We start from the raw sequence: 14,789 nt of genomic DNA, 5'->3' as shown, positions 1-14,789 counted from the left end.
TGCCTTAGGCGCGTCTCTGGCGCGCCCGCCTGCTACGCGCGCGCGCCAGTGTGGAATTTGACTCGATTTGCAGGGAAGAACTAGAGCGCTAACCCAAAAGGAGGCAGGCCCGCTCGCACGGATGGGCACCGCAACTCCAGTATAGTAATGAACGGGAGAAAGTGATTGAGCAGCAAACAATATTTAAAAGGTTAAAAATCAGTTGAAATCACTCAAAGACACTCTCGCAGCCCGTAAGTTGCCACCGATCACCGCACTCTGCCAACAAATCCTCAACGTAACACACATATAAAGAGATGTCCATGCATAAGAGGAAAAAGAGATAGTGAAAGATACAACAGCCACAGGCATCCGGGGAGGAGGGTGGGTGCATGTTCATTTACAGTTCTACATGCCACAAATAGATGCTTACAGGGTAACATTTTCTGTTCGAGGCATGTGTGGCTGTAGATACACATGCTGTGCATAGACTGTAAAGCAGTCCTCCCAAAAAGTGGTGGCTATCATGTGGATGTTGCAGAAGATTTAAAGAATGCACGGAGAACTGCCTGACCAACATTAGCTTGTTGGCAGGCTAGGACTGCCACACAGTAATATTTTGTAAAAGTGTGTGGTGTGGACCATGTAGCTGCTTTGCATAGATCAGCTATAGGGATGTTCCCTAGGAAGGCCATAGAGGCTCCTTTCTTCCGAGTAGAGTGTGCTCTAGGAGAGAGGGTAGAGCCGCTTTAGCATAGTATGTCTGGATGCATCCAACTATATATCTGGCAAAGCCTGACTTGGATAAAGCCATCTCTTTGTGGGGTTCAGAGAAAGCAACAAAACGTTGTATCTTTTTAAATGGTTCTATAAACATAGTACATAAGGGTTCGTTTTACATCCAAAGTATAGCGAGCACGTTCCGCAACTGAATCATGTTGTGGGGAAAAAACAGAAGGCCAATTGATTAGTAAGGTGGAAGTGAAACACTAGCTTAGGGAGGAATTTGGGATTGGTGTGGAGGACAACCGTATCCCTATGTACTTGGAAGAAAGGGTTAATGGCTGAAGCTCATGGACATGCCTGAGTGAGGTGACAGTAACTAGGAATAACACCTTCCAAGAGAAGAACTGAAGGGGGCTAGAGTGGAGTGGCTCAAATGGAGGGCCCATGAGTCGTGCGAGTACAATGTTGAGATTCCATCGGGTGCTGTTGGGACCAAGAAAGGAGACCCTCCGTGAAAGCTTAAAAAAACTGTATTCTGAAGAGAGAGCTGTGATGTCTATTCTGAAGGTAGGCAGCCACTGCGGGCAGGTGTAATCATATGGAGGTAAAGGCTAGACAAGAAACCTGCAAGTGAAGTAAGTAACAGGCAATGTCCTGTACTGTGGCTTTCAAAAGATCAATTTTCTTTGAAGGACAGTCGTACACAAATCTTTACCACTTGGCTGCATAACGCTTCCTTGAGAATGCTCATGCATTCAGGTGGAAGATTAAGATATCCAAAGTCTATCAATTCAGAAGTCAGATTGCAAGGTTAAGGGGCCTGGGTGCCTAATTTCTCCATGCTTCTGTGTGAGAAGGTCCGCATGGTTGGGGAGCCTCTCGTGCAGAACCAGAGAGAGTTCAAGCAGATTTGTGAACTAGGGCTGTTGGGCCCGTGTAGGTACCACCAGGTTGAGCTTGAGAGCCGCCTGCTGAAGCCTCCGAACAATAAAGGGAGGAGGAGGAAGAGGGGGAAAAGCATAGGCAAAGATCCTCGACCAGTTCATCCAAAGTGTAATGCCGCTGGATTGTGGGAACCTGGAGGCAAAGTTTGGGCATTTGGCATTTTCTGCTGTTGCGAACAAGTCTTTTTTGTGGAAACCACGTCTGTGAAAGTAGCGGAGGAGAACTTGCAGGTGGAGTTTCCACTTGTGGGATTTGTTGCTGCATCTTTCTGAGGAGTTCGGAAAAATGGTTGCCCATACCCTGAAGATAATCAGCTAGCAAATTAATTTTGTGGAGGAAAGCCCAATGCCAAATGCTTTGAGACAGCTGCAACAGTTGTGGAGAGCATGCCCCTGCGCTTCTGAAGGTAATAAATGGCTGCAGTATTGTCCGTGTGGACAAGAACAGCCTTGCCTATCAGGTGAGGTAGGAAATCCTTCAATGCAAGGTGAAGGGCTAGAAGTTCTAATCTAGGTAGTTGATGTGGAGGCTCTGATATTTGGCTTCCCACGAACCCTGGACAGTCATATCCAGTAAGTGTGCTCCCCAACCTGTATGGGAAGGGTCCGTTGTAACAGGCCTCTGCGGAAATATGGAAAGGCAGCCCCTGCAACAGGTTGTTGGTGTTCCACCACTGCATAGAGAGACAAATGTGGCAGCCAATCAACTCTAGTTCATACCAATAACTCGATTTGAGACCACTGTTACTCTAAGCTTTCTTGCAATGGACGCATCTGAAGCATTGCATGAGGTACAATAGCAATGCAGGAGGCCATCATGTCTAGGAGGCACATGCCTGTTCTGACTGAGTTTTTGATTTGGTTGGAACAAAGGGAGAAGTGCCTGAAATGTCTGACTCCTGGCAGAGTTTGGATAGTCGACCTCCCAGTAGAGAATTGCCCCTAGGTATGGTTGGAGGTGGGATTTTGTGGCATTAATGGTAAACCCTAAGCGATTAAGGTCTATTAAGACCTGTGTATGTTAGTGGCACTGCTGGTGGGTAGCACCTTTGATCAGCCAGTCGTCCAGATATGGAAAAACGTGGACACCCTGTCTGCGCAGGTTTGTGGAAGGCACTTGGTAAACACCTGAGGTACAGTAGTGACCCAAAGGGGAGCACTCTGAATTGGTAATACTCAAACTTGAGATACTGGCGATGGGCCGGAAGTATTGGTATGTAGAAATAGACATCCTTCAGGTCGAGTGCAGCCATAAAGATGCCTTGCTGGAGAAGTGGAATGACATCCTGAAGGGTGACCATATGGAATTGCTCTGACGTGATGTATTTTTTTTAGGGGTCTGAGCTCCAGAATAGGCGTGAGGGACCCATTTTGTTTGGTTATCAGGAAGTAGTGAGTTCACTCCTGTGCCTTGCTCATGGTGGTGGGTGGGTTCTATAACCCCTTTTAGGAGGAGTGCTCAAACCTCCTCCTTGAGTAGCCTTAGGTGTTATGGGGAGAGTCTGTATTTTAGAGGTGGAATTGTGGGAGGCGTGGAAGTGAGCTTCAGACAATAACCATGTTGGATAATATCCAACACCCACTGGGCTGAGGTGACAGTTTGCCATATGGCAAAGAAGCCTTGTAAGCACCCCCGACCGATGTTGTATGGTCGGGGGGGGGGGGAGAAGGGGCAAGTCAGGGTTTGGTGGCAGTTGTAGCTCCTTTTGGGCAGATACCCTTGCTTCTGCTCTAGAATTGTGCCCCTGTAGGACCCTCTAAAATAACCCCTTGGGGTTGATAGCTGACCTGAGTGCGCTGATAGGACAGTGAGGATTCAGTAAAGGTAGTCTTTGAGCCTCTACGGTAAGGGGTGCAGTGAATGGAGCCATGGAGAGCGGGTGTTTGAAGTGCCACCATCGCTTTGGCTGTTTCCGTATCTTTTTTCATCTTCTCTAAGGTTTGGTCCACTTGAGAACTAAAGAGATGCTGACAAATAAGGGCATGTTCCGCAGATTCTGCTGAACTTCCGGCTTGAAGCCAGAGATACGGAGCGAAGTGTGTCTGCGTAGCAGGACACTGGAAGTTACCCCCCTGACACTGGTGTCTGCTGCATCTAGGGCACAGCGAATAGTGGTGTTAGATATCAGCTTGCCCTCAGAAACTATCTCGATTACCCTTTTCCTATGCTTCTCTGAGATGTATTGGAGAAGCTCCTCCGTCTCATCTCAGTGGGCACGATTGTATCTTGCTAGTAGGCTGACAGAATTAGCTATACGCCAGAGGTTGGCTGATTGTGCGGCCACTCTTTTCACTGCTGTATCTATGCATTTGCTTTCCTTTTCTGGTGGCGGGCATCCTCAGGGGCCTGAGAGTTGGCTCGCTTATAGGCGGAAGTGATCACGACAGTTGGGCATGAGCCAACTATAAATATGGATGGAATCAGAAGGAGAGACTTTATATTTATCCACCCTAGGTGTTATAACCCTAGCTTGGTCAGGGTCTTTGAAAATGTCAGGAGTGTGGCATAGCATGCCATTGAGCATGGGGAGGTACTGAGTGGAGAAGTGAATAGAGGAGAGGGTCTCAAAGAGGAAGTCCTCCTCTAAAAGCTCAGTGTGGAGCTCCATCTTATGAAAGGAGGTGGCCCTACTAATGAGTTCCTGATAGGACGTGGAATCACCTGGAAGGAAGAGGCGGGCAAGGTAAAGGTCAAGTCTGTGTCCCCTGGTGTGTCTACATCATAGGGAGTCCCATTGATCACCCCTCCCCCCCCCGGCCTACCAGTATCAGTGTGTGGAGACTCCACCCCCCCCTCTCGTGGGGTGCTGTCAAGAGGGTGACCCGGAGAAGCAGATGGGGAAGGCAAAGGCTGAGGAACAGGGTGGAGGCATGGTTGTGCACAGGGTAAATGTCAAGTTGCGTTGCCGGAATTGGAATGTCCAAGGCCTCCTCGAAGGACAGCTGACGTTTGAGGGTGGAGCAGCGGAGTCCGAAGAGCAGGCAAGGATGTGGACCAGGTGGGGGTAAATGACCATATGTTTCTGCTTTGACTCCAGCTCCTCCTGCAGATTATGGAGTATCGACCCAACTGTGCTAGTGTCTGACTTGCTGGTCGACATAGAGGTCTTTCGCTCAGAGGGTACCTTAGGTTTCGGCACGGAGGTTCTTGTCTTGAAGGCTTCTTTGGCTCCAAGCTGGGCGGGGCATTTGACTTGTTTTTTGAGTGCCGACTATGGCCCAAGGGAAGTGGTGGTCCAAAAGACCGTTTCTGGGGCTCCAGAGTGGTTCCACAGTGGCCACTGGCAAAAAGGTTGCTCGTGTAGAGAACGCTGTCGAGGGAGAGGGGGTGCCATACTCACGCACTGGTGGAAGGTCCTCAATCTCCAGGTCAGGGCCAGAACTTTCTTCAGGAGAAAAAGTTTCTTCATCTGGAGCAGACAGTTGTGGAAGATGCTCCCTCGATGTCTCCAGGACCTAAGTGGTCCAGGATATTGTTACAACATCTCAAGTCGACAAGCGCAACTGTGCAAAGAGTCTTTTTTTAACAGGACCGGCAAGAGATGCAGGCGGCTTTGTTGTGTTCAGGTGATAGGCACAGATTGCAGACTGATGGAGAGCGGTCCGAGGATATTTCGTGTGGCAGAAAGGACAATACCGAAATGGCGTCCGTTCCATCACCGTCGAAGCATGCTGGCGAGATGGGCGTAGGCCCAGAAGGGCAAGGCCCAAGACAGGCCACGGTTGACTCGGTCAAGCAAAGTATTCAAATGTCGCTGAGACAAAGTAAGAGACGCAATCAAAGTACAATACCGATGCAGGGAAGGAACCGTGTAAAAAGAAAATAGCACCACAATGGTGCCAACCCAGGGCATAGGAGTACACATCCAAATGAGACAGTGGAAAAAAAAAAAAAAACAATCAAACAACTGAGTCGATGACCATGTGCATTATTTATCACCCAAAGGAGGAGTCATAGTACCTTGTGACTCGAAAGACTTCTTTGGAGAAAAACAACTTGCAAACATCCAGGCCCAACACTAGATGGCAGGAGTATGCACAGCATGGTTATCTACAGCCACACATGCCTTGAACAGATCATAACCAAAGGCAAGTAACTTGATCTTCTGATGCATACGTCTGATCACAGATTACTCACTTTAAGAACAAATAGCATAGCAGTACCTCCCAAGGCGGCGGGTCTGTGAACTGGCTGATGCCAAAGAGTCTGGCAGAATTGAGTGGGTAAAAACCCCACTCAACGTCCTGTCGAGGCAGTAGTGCTTTGTGAACGTATGCACGTATGCCCACATAGCCACCAGACAAATGTCCGGGACAAGCTCTCCGCATGCCAGAGCAGCGATAGCAGCTCTCGCCTTGTTGGAATGAGCCCATAAGGCATTTTCAGGCTGCTTCCTAGCCAGTGCATATCTATTAAGAGATGATTTTTTGCAATGCCTTGCTTTCTTTGCTCTGAGAAGCCCTACAGAGAGCTAATAGTCCACTTTATGTTCTCTGGTGCAATCAATACAAAAGCTGGGTGCCCTCTTAGAGTCTAAACAATGGAGTCTCTAGTCCTCTTTAGAGGGATGAGGTAGAGCAATGGTGATAGACTGCCCAACATGAAATTGAGTGACCACTTTCGGAAGAAAGCGAGCCAGAGTCCTCAGTAGCAACTTATCTGGGGAAAACATTGTACAAGGAGAATTGACAGAAAGAGCCTGCAGCTTTCTCACACACCTAGCAGATGTTATGACGAGAAGACCATCTTCAACATCAGAAGTCTCAATGGGCAACTGTGCAGTTGTTCAAAAGGGGTACACTTCAAAAAAAGTGAGTACTGAGTTCAAATTCTATTGTTGCATCACAAGTGTTTTTGGCGGAAATTAATGTTGCAAACTTAAAAAAAAAATAAAAAAATAGAAGATTTCAAAAATAAATTCACCTCCTCAGAAATTGATGCTCAGGGGGTGTGTGTCTGGGAGGGAGGGGGGAAAATGCGGATGTTCCAGGCGGTACTACCCTTCTGCTTTAATATCTAGACTTCATTGGTCTGTGGGGATCTCTGCCCAAAGGGCAGGAAGCCCTCCAACCTTCCATCGACAGGTCGGGGGTAAGGGAGTCACTGCTTGGCGGGTGCGGCCCCTTTGGAGGCTGCGCCTTTTGTCCCTACTTCAGCTGTTTTTGCCTTTGTACCCTTCCACGTAATAACCCTGCGAGGATGTTTGCTGCTGTTGTTGTCTGGGGAAGGATGTGGCAATTTGGAGGTGGTGGTTTTGCCCCCCCCCCTCTCCCCTCCCCCTCCCCCCCTCAATGATAGTCCAGGCCCTGAAAGAAGCCACAGGCAGATGGTGTTTGCAGGGTACCCATGGCGTTTGCTGTTTTTGTGTCCTTCATAATTTCCCCCAACATCTGCTCAACGTGTGTTCCGAAGAGGTGTTTCCCATCAAAAGGCAAACTGAAGAGATGTTGAACCTCTGGTTTCAAAGCAGGCATGCCTGTGAAGGAGGACACTGGTATTGACCCTTCGGGCAGAAGTGTTTGCTGCATCCATTTATATTGATCTGAAAGCTGCTGGATCAGATCTTCCATCTCATCTCAGTGGGAGCGGTCGTACAGAGATGACAGGACCACTGAATTAGATATCCGCCATTACGTGGCAGAGTGAGCATCAAGTTTACCCACTGCATCAATCTTTCTGCTCTGTCAAAAGGGGGAGCATCTCCTGTGCCCTAGGAATTACGACCTTTCTGTGCTCTTGGGTGGTAGCTGCCCCCTGATGTAAGGGGGGGGGGGCCACACTGGGATGGTTATATATTTCATCTATCCACACTTGGCGCGATAACTTGAGCCTTGACTGGATCTTTGAAATTGTTATTAACAGGTCTAAGCATGCCCTTAAGCATAGACCTAGGTGCATACTGCATCGACCTAGGTGTGGAGGAGAGGGTACCCTATAAGGCTACTTGTGTATCTACACCTTGAGGTATGTGGCTGCATGCTGAAGAACTTGATGATATGAGGTAGTGTCGTCCATGGATGATGTCGTGGCTGGAAAGAGGTCAGGACTAGTGTCAGCTGGGGCTCCACGTCATTGTCATTCTAGGAGTCCTCACTTTGATGTGTGTCATATATTGGGTCATAAGAGTTTTGGGGAGACCTTGGACTCCCCCCTGTCACCCTCCCCTCCCCTCCCCCCCCCCCAAAATAAAGAGAAACCTGAAGGGAGTGTGGCATAAGGTCCATAGGCAGTAGAGGGGAGGTGGGCTGATACATGAGGTGGTAAGATGCTGTTATGTGCCCGGCTTAGGCCGACGTAGCAACGCAGCATGTTTAATTACTTGTACTCTTTTTGCACAATAACATTTCACTGTAACCTTTTGCACATGTTTGCTTGTGTGACAATGTTCGATTAGTTTATCTGAATCTGCTTTGCTTACACGTCTGGCTTCGCGCAACATTATAATGATGCCTAGAACGCCGAGTACAAGGCCTTTACGCACACTATACAAATGTTCTATCTTCATCCACGGGCGACAGTGCTATCTGCATACCCATAACACTAATCTGCATATACATCCCAAGGATGCCATTTGTTGTAAATAAAGAAGCTTTTCTTTGAGTTAGCAGTGTAGACACTTAAGCTGACGTCGTGGGGTCCCTGCATGCTAACGCCTTGCCAAACAGTTGCCTAACCTCTCCACGAGGGGTGTCCAGTTTGTCACCAGGACAGGGTCCTACATTATTTCCTGCCAGGTAATGAGGTTGGATTATCCCGTGTGGGGATTCTTGGCTATACACCAACATACACTCTAGTCACACAGAGTAGGGATTGCATAGTAGGAGTACTCCTGATTACCACCTTGTCTTATATGCTTGCATATATTCACCGTTTTAGCACCATGGTGGAACTATACCTGCTATTCACTATTTTGGTGCTTGTAATCACTTTCACATGCTCCCGTCTACTGATTATCGCAGCACATGTATTCTATACAAGAATAACGTTGTTTCAATAAATATACTGAAAACGTAAAATGTGTATTCTCTGTATAGTTCTCTGAGAACAAGAGTGCACCAGTGATTAGACAATGGGGTTCCAGATTTGCTATCACGATCCCGGAGGGGACAGGATTGTCATGTTCAGTGGTTGCCAGAAACCATTTGCTCCCTGTTTGGGTTACGGAGGGGGGGGGGTTTATGATGGCACTGTGAGCTAGCCGGTCTCTAGGCCATCATATACTGCGGGGGTTCATGGAATCAGTCTAAGCACCTAAGTTTATGTTGTGTACAAACGCGCAGATCCTACGGATTAGTAGGAACTAAACGACAGGGCGATTATCATGACATCAATGCTTTTTGGGCATCTGCTCTAAAGGTGGGTTTAAGGCCTCTTCGAAAGTAAATTTCCTCTTGTGAGGAACGGGCCTAATGGTTTGTGTGGAGGCCTGGCTAGGTTTGGACTGGTGCCGGGCTGGATGTGGATATGCCTTTGTCTGGCGTCACGCACCTCGTGGAGGTGTTGGAGGACTGGCTAGTCAAAGTCCTCAGAAGTGGTGCAGGCAAAAAGCGTGGACGCCGACCTTTACAGAGCAAACGGTATTTGATGCCTCTGCGGTGCCGATCTAGCTTTTGGATCCAAGCCCTTCATCTTCGAGAAGGGTCTCAAGGATACACTGGAAGCCAAAGCCAATGCAGAGTCGATGTGGGTGGGCGAGGCTTGGAGAACAACTTTGGTACCAAAGTGTGAGCAGGCATTGGGTCCAATCCCTTGCGGCAGTGGCAAACCAGAGGCCTCATGAGCTGCCTGTCAGCTCGAAGCTCTAACTTCTCCGGAGTGTGAGTGATGTCAAGGAGACGTCTGTGGGAGGGTAGTATCACTGCGATCGTCTTTGCCGGGTAAGCTTTGTCCTCGGCATTGGAACCAGAACTTTCTGCCGACAACAGCTCCTCTATCTTGGAACCTGAGGCTTCCGGCTGCTGATCCCCCTCAATGTCTGGATCCCCGTAGAAGTTGAGGATGTCATTCTGTTGACGGTGTGCCATGGAAGCCAAGGCGATACAATGGTTTTTGTTGAGGAAGGCAAAACAAGCCATGTAGTCCGCCTCCTGGTGGTCGAGGGACAAACAAAGCTTACAGACTTGTAGGATGTCCGTCCTTGGATATTTCGAGTGACACTTGGAGCAGAAATGAAGTACATTCCATCACTAGGATATTCTTGTGTGTCGAGGATGGGGATGAAGGCCCGAAACGGCCAGTCCCCGAATAGTGCGTCAAATAATGTCCTAACCGCAGAACACAGTCGAAGGCGGTATCCAATAGGTGAAACCCATACACAACTGCAATATCTCCAGACGAGGAATGGATCCTAGCGGGATCGGCAAGAACACCATGTGGTGTCAAACTGGACATCCAAGTGATACATCTGAACCCAATGGTGGAGAAAAAAAATCTGACAATGGAGCCAATGCCCATGCACATTACCAGCGATAAATGGAGTCACGTTACTTCGTGACTTAAGAAAACTTCTTCGAAGAAAAACAACTTGCACAAGTCTGAGCCCAACACTAGAAGCCAGGAGTATACACAGCATGTGCATCTACATCTTCGCATGCAACAAACAAAAGTTTCCCAAATGTTTCTCTTATTTTAGATTCCTAATCAGGTGGAGTGGAGGGAAAAGCATTGGAATTAACTTTGCTTGTAGACGCCTGTACCACCAGGCTCTCTGGTGTCTGGTGTGGAGAAAAAAAGGCAAGGTCGCCTATTACAGGACAATGGTGATGAGTGACCTGCCGATTAACAGGCAGACTTGAACATGGTTTTAACCAAGGGTATCAGTAAGGGCCTCATTAAATGGTAACACAGGCTCTGTAGGAGCCTGACCTGATTAAAGAACTTCAGTTAACACACGTCTTCAATATCATAGTGGGGGGTGTAAGTCTAAAACTTCTGCCATCCTTCACATAATTGCGAAGGAGGTGCTTTCCTCTGTGGCAGGACCAGGTGGAGAGACAAGGCCAGATTCTGGAGAGGTTTTCAGGCTCTTTGCATCTTGAAGTTCTTTATACTAGTTTTCCTCATTGTGCTGGGGAAACATAGTTGCCTCCCTTATTGTAATTGTCATTGTCTGAGTTTAGATCAAAAAGATTGTGTAAAGTGTGGGCCCTATCATGTGGTAAGGGCAAGGTATCAGAGTCTGAAAGATTGCCAAGTAGCTGCATGCCGGTCAGAGCCAGTTAATCTTGATCAAGGTGGAATTTCCTCAGAGTCTGGTCGCACAATGGACTATACAATCTCCTCTGGTGGCGTCAATGAGAAGGGAACTGGTGCAGTGACCAAAGTGCATCTGAATTTGTGCTAGACCAGATACATGGTCAAGGGGCTCAGATGGCAACGAGGAAGGACCAGCCATGTATGTTCACAAGTAGGCTCCTGCAGATCATTGGGACCCTGAAGGAGTCCCAGAGTGAACTGGTAAAGTACCTTAAGTGTGCAGCGTGGCCTTACTGCCTCCACTTTCTAAGACGTCACAGACGGACCTGGAAATCCAGACTCAGATTTGGCTCAGATAGAGATCAAGAGCAACACTGAAAGGCACGCTGACCTCCCTTTCTCTTCCTTGAGTCAGAGAGTCGCGGGAAGGGACCAGTTCCAGCTTTGACGTAAGTTTTTTCATGGACTTACCCGAAGACTTACAATGACAATCTGCTGCGGGAATGACTTCGGGAGCCGAAACAGGACCTTACTTTCATTTGGTCACCATGTGGAGTCTTTTTGTGTCTGGCAACGTAAAGTTTAACCTCACGATCATTTATGGCCTTTGGGCTCACCTTGGCACGGTCACTGCAGGACCTGGATTTGTGGTCCAATCCCAGGCACCATAACCAGGGTCTCGTGATGGTCTGTCACAGACATCTTATTGCTACAGTCCCTACACAGCTTAAACCATGTTGTCTTAGTGGGTGACATTTCCCCTTGCATGATGGTTACTTTTGGGGTAAAAGTACAGGTGTATGAGAGCAAAAAGAAGCCCCGGAAGCATGTTGAAAGCACGGCTGAAAGGAAGTGATGTCAGCGCGCATGGGAGGCACATATATGCGGCTCCACTCGTCACTTCCAGAGCGTCATTGGCACAGAACCATAGGATGTCATTTAATGATGCACAGGAGCACTGCTTTATAGTTTCCTGATCGAGGCAGAAGTTAGGATAATATTCACAAGGGTAGGAATCTGCGGTTAGAAGAATCCATCAGAAGCTTCTCGTTCAGTTAAGGTGTTACTGAGGGCTTGTCAATATGTAGGTATACCACTGCAGCGACTAGCAAAAAACAATATTCTAATAACGGTACAAGCCAACCATCCATTTCACCTTTAAGTTGCTGGTAATAAGAAAGAAAGTTTCCAGTTGCCTGTTTTTACAGAGTATTTGCATATGAACATTAACATCGTTTTTTGATACATCTATTTATAATTTATTCTGACAGTTTCGTTTTGTATGGTGCCAAATATGTTCTGTTTCGGCCAACTGTAGAGCACTCTCTGACACAATAAAGCATACAGAGTACAGTACGAAAAGCCTGGCTATCACGATGACACAGAGCTTGAAAGAGGCCCATGCCTTCACAAAACTACCAAGACATTTAAGAAATTACCCTAGAAGCAAAAATGTAACAAGGAACAAAGAATGGAAGACAGCAAAAACTTTTAGAAGGAAAATGGCACAGTAGACAGTTCAGTGAAAACACAAGCTGAAGTTCCAACATCCTTCTTTGGGGGAGTGGAAAAAAGCGGGAAAAATAACAATGGCTCTCTTAGTGCAGAGCACTGTGAGAGGCGTACTGATCATCAAAAATCCGATAAATAGAGGCCTTTACATGGCTCTTCTGACTTAAAAAGAATGACTATATGTAAAAGATCATTCCATTTCAAAGTTTTACAAATACAATTAAATATATGGTTTTCGAAATCTGCCCTGGCAGGAAGCATTTATCCAACAGTTTATCAACCGGGTGAGAACACAGTTCTGGAGAAGAGAAGAGGCATCTCAAAGAAAAGGCCATGTTCTACCAGCAAATCCTTCCACTTTGAAGAATATACAAATAGTGCCTCATTAGAGGCGATCAGTTCAACTACTTGTATTCCCGCTAACTGTGGTATCTCTGAACAATGTATCTGACAAGTGAAGTGATCAAAGTGCATACTGCAAAAATGGTACTTTACCGTTTAGGACAGAATGGCTAGTGCAAAAATACAATTTTTCACAAGTCATTGAATGGAACTGTGCTTGTACAGGAAGGTTCACATTTAGTTCTTTGTTTGGACTAAGATGAAAAATTGCTCTGCACCATGTCTGCAGTATGCAATATGAATCAAGGGGCCTAAATTACTATCAAGAGAAATATCTATCTCAGTGGCCGTTAATTCATACGTGAAACTTTAGTTCATATGAATCACAAAAGTTGATAGTGAAAACGTGTCTTGTCTATCTTTCTAAGATATGCCTTCAAAGCTCTAAAAGATCAGAGTCTGGAATGCACCAAATCTTTCCAATGGTAGTAGATTCAATACCACCTGTAGAGTTGTCAACCTTTTTGTGAAAACAGCTTATATCTTTGAAAATTACCCAGATAATATTATGGACAACCTGTGCAACAAAGGTTTTTAACAGATTTATGATTTTTATATCATTTCAATTTACTGCCTGATCCACAATTATTCCACATCCTCGTTGCACACAGTTTCCTTCCATCCGGTCTTACTGCATCTCCATTGCTCCCTCTCGTTAGCTGCAGGGCACAGCCATAGATATATTGCCAGGGAGCAGTGATCCGCAGTGGCCAGTCCAGAGGCCACCAGCTGTGGGTGTACTTACTGTCTCCCAGGATCAGTTCAACCTCTTCGTCTGCGTCAGAGTCATCGTCTTCCTCCTCCTCTTCCTCACCTTCCCCATCCCCATCCTCTTCCAACATATTTGCTAGTTCCTCGTCGTCGGAGGGAGAGAAGTCATTCTCTCCGTCCTCAGCAGCTGGCTCGGCAGCCTCCTCATCTTCCAGCTCTGCTTCCAACAATGGGTCTGTGTCAAGATCGTCGAGGTCATCAGAATCGTCATCATCGTCATCATCATCATCATCGTCTTCTTGTTCTTCCTCATCCTTTGGAAAAACACAAATGCATTTAAAAAAGCAGCAAGTTTAAAGAGTCTAGATTAAGAAACATCTTGATTGGCAAATGTACATTTGTTTGGCTTTAGCTGAACAGTTTAAATGGAACAAAGTTGTTGCTTCACTGAGTCGCTAACTACATGGTAAAATGTATTGGTCTAATAACATACACTAAATTCTTTCACGATTGCATTTTATGTGACTCAATGGTATTTTCATCAGAAGCTATGGGCTAGTGAGTGAATAATTTCATTCTGATGGCGTGCAAGTAATTTTTTCCAACATTCCTACCAGTCACAGGTTTGAATAAAATCAAAATACAAACTATTCTAGTCAACAATTACATAAACACACACAAGACATAGAACTATTAAATAGAACCATTATTAATTGGTGACTTTGACTCATCAAATATTATCACATTCTTATTTCTTCACATATTTCCAAAATCTCTGAAAATATATTTAGGTGACCTTTAACCTTTGAGCCAGTTGTTCAAAGGCAACTTTCCCCACACCATTCAAGCCAAGTGTTGATTGTTTGATTGATTGTTCCAGCCAGCCTCCTCGCAGCATCTTTTGGAGCCTATGCATCACAGCACTGTGGCATGTGTGTGTGTGTGGGGGGGGGGGTGAGTGAAACCTGAGGTCCAAGTAGCACCAAGAATCACGTGGCCTTGGTGGAAGAGCTTTCAAATGGCCACAACCACAGCTTTACAGGTGCTAGAGAGATCATGGTGGCTACTGCAGATCCATGAGTAGGGTGAGGTGTGTGGCTGGGAGATGAAAACTTGGAGGCTATTGCATCATGTCCTCGCAGATACAAGAGGTAGCCACAGCCTTTCAGAACTACTCAACAACACTACACCGAGTTGTCGGTTTCAGAGAAGGGATACTGCAAGTTTCACTTTCAAGTTAAGTGTATTCTTTTTGGCCTTTGACTTGTGATGTTTCATTTTGTTGTGTGCACCTGTAGAATGGGTGAATACAAAAATCT

The 14,789-nt window shown here is 46.6% G+C and overlaps 1 protein-coding gene across 6 annotated transcripts in view; it reads right to left on the bottom strand.

Annotated features, from left to right (window-relative positions):
- DCAF1 (DDB1 and CUL4 associated factor 1) overlaps positions 1–14,789 on the bottom strand; it is an 814,171-nt gene that overhangs the window by 40,686 nt on the left and 758,696 nt on the right. For 4 of the 6 annotated variants that reach the window (XM_085625108.1, XM_085625107.1, XM_085625110.1 and 1 more), the window contains exon 23: positions 13,505–13,784. In XM_085625108.1, coding sequence (XP_085481234.1) covers positions 13,505–13,784 — 280 coding nt within the window. The remainder of the gene's footprint in view (positions 1–13,504; positions 13,785–14,789) is intronic. The other 2 variants (XM_085625111.1, XM_085625112.1) reach the window with 1 other exon arrangement.

The sequence above is a fragment of the Triturus cristatus genome, chromosome 9, assembly GCF_964204655.1.
Source record: "Triturus cristatus chromosome 9, aTriCri1.1, whole genome shotgun sequence".
Classification (NCBI taxonomy): domain Eukaryota; kingdom Metazoa; phylum Chordata; class Amphibia; order Caudata; family Salamandridae; genus Triturus; species Triturus cristatus.
Note: the sequence above shows the minus strand (reverse complement) of the source record. Positions and strands in the feature narration are given on the sequence as shown.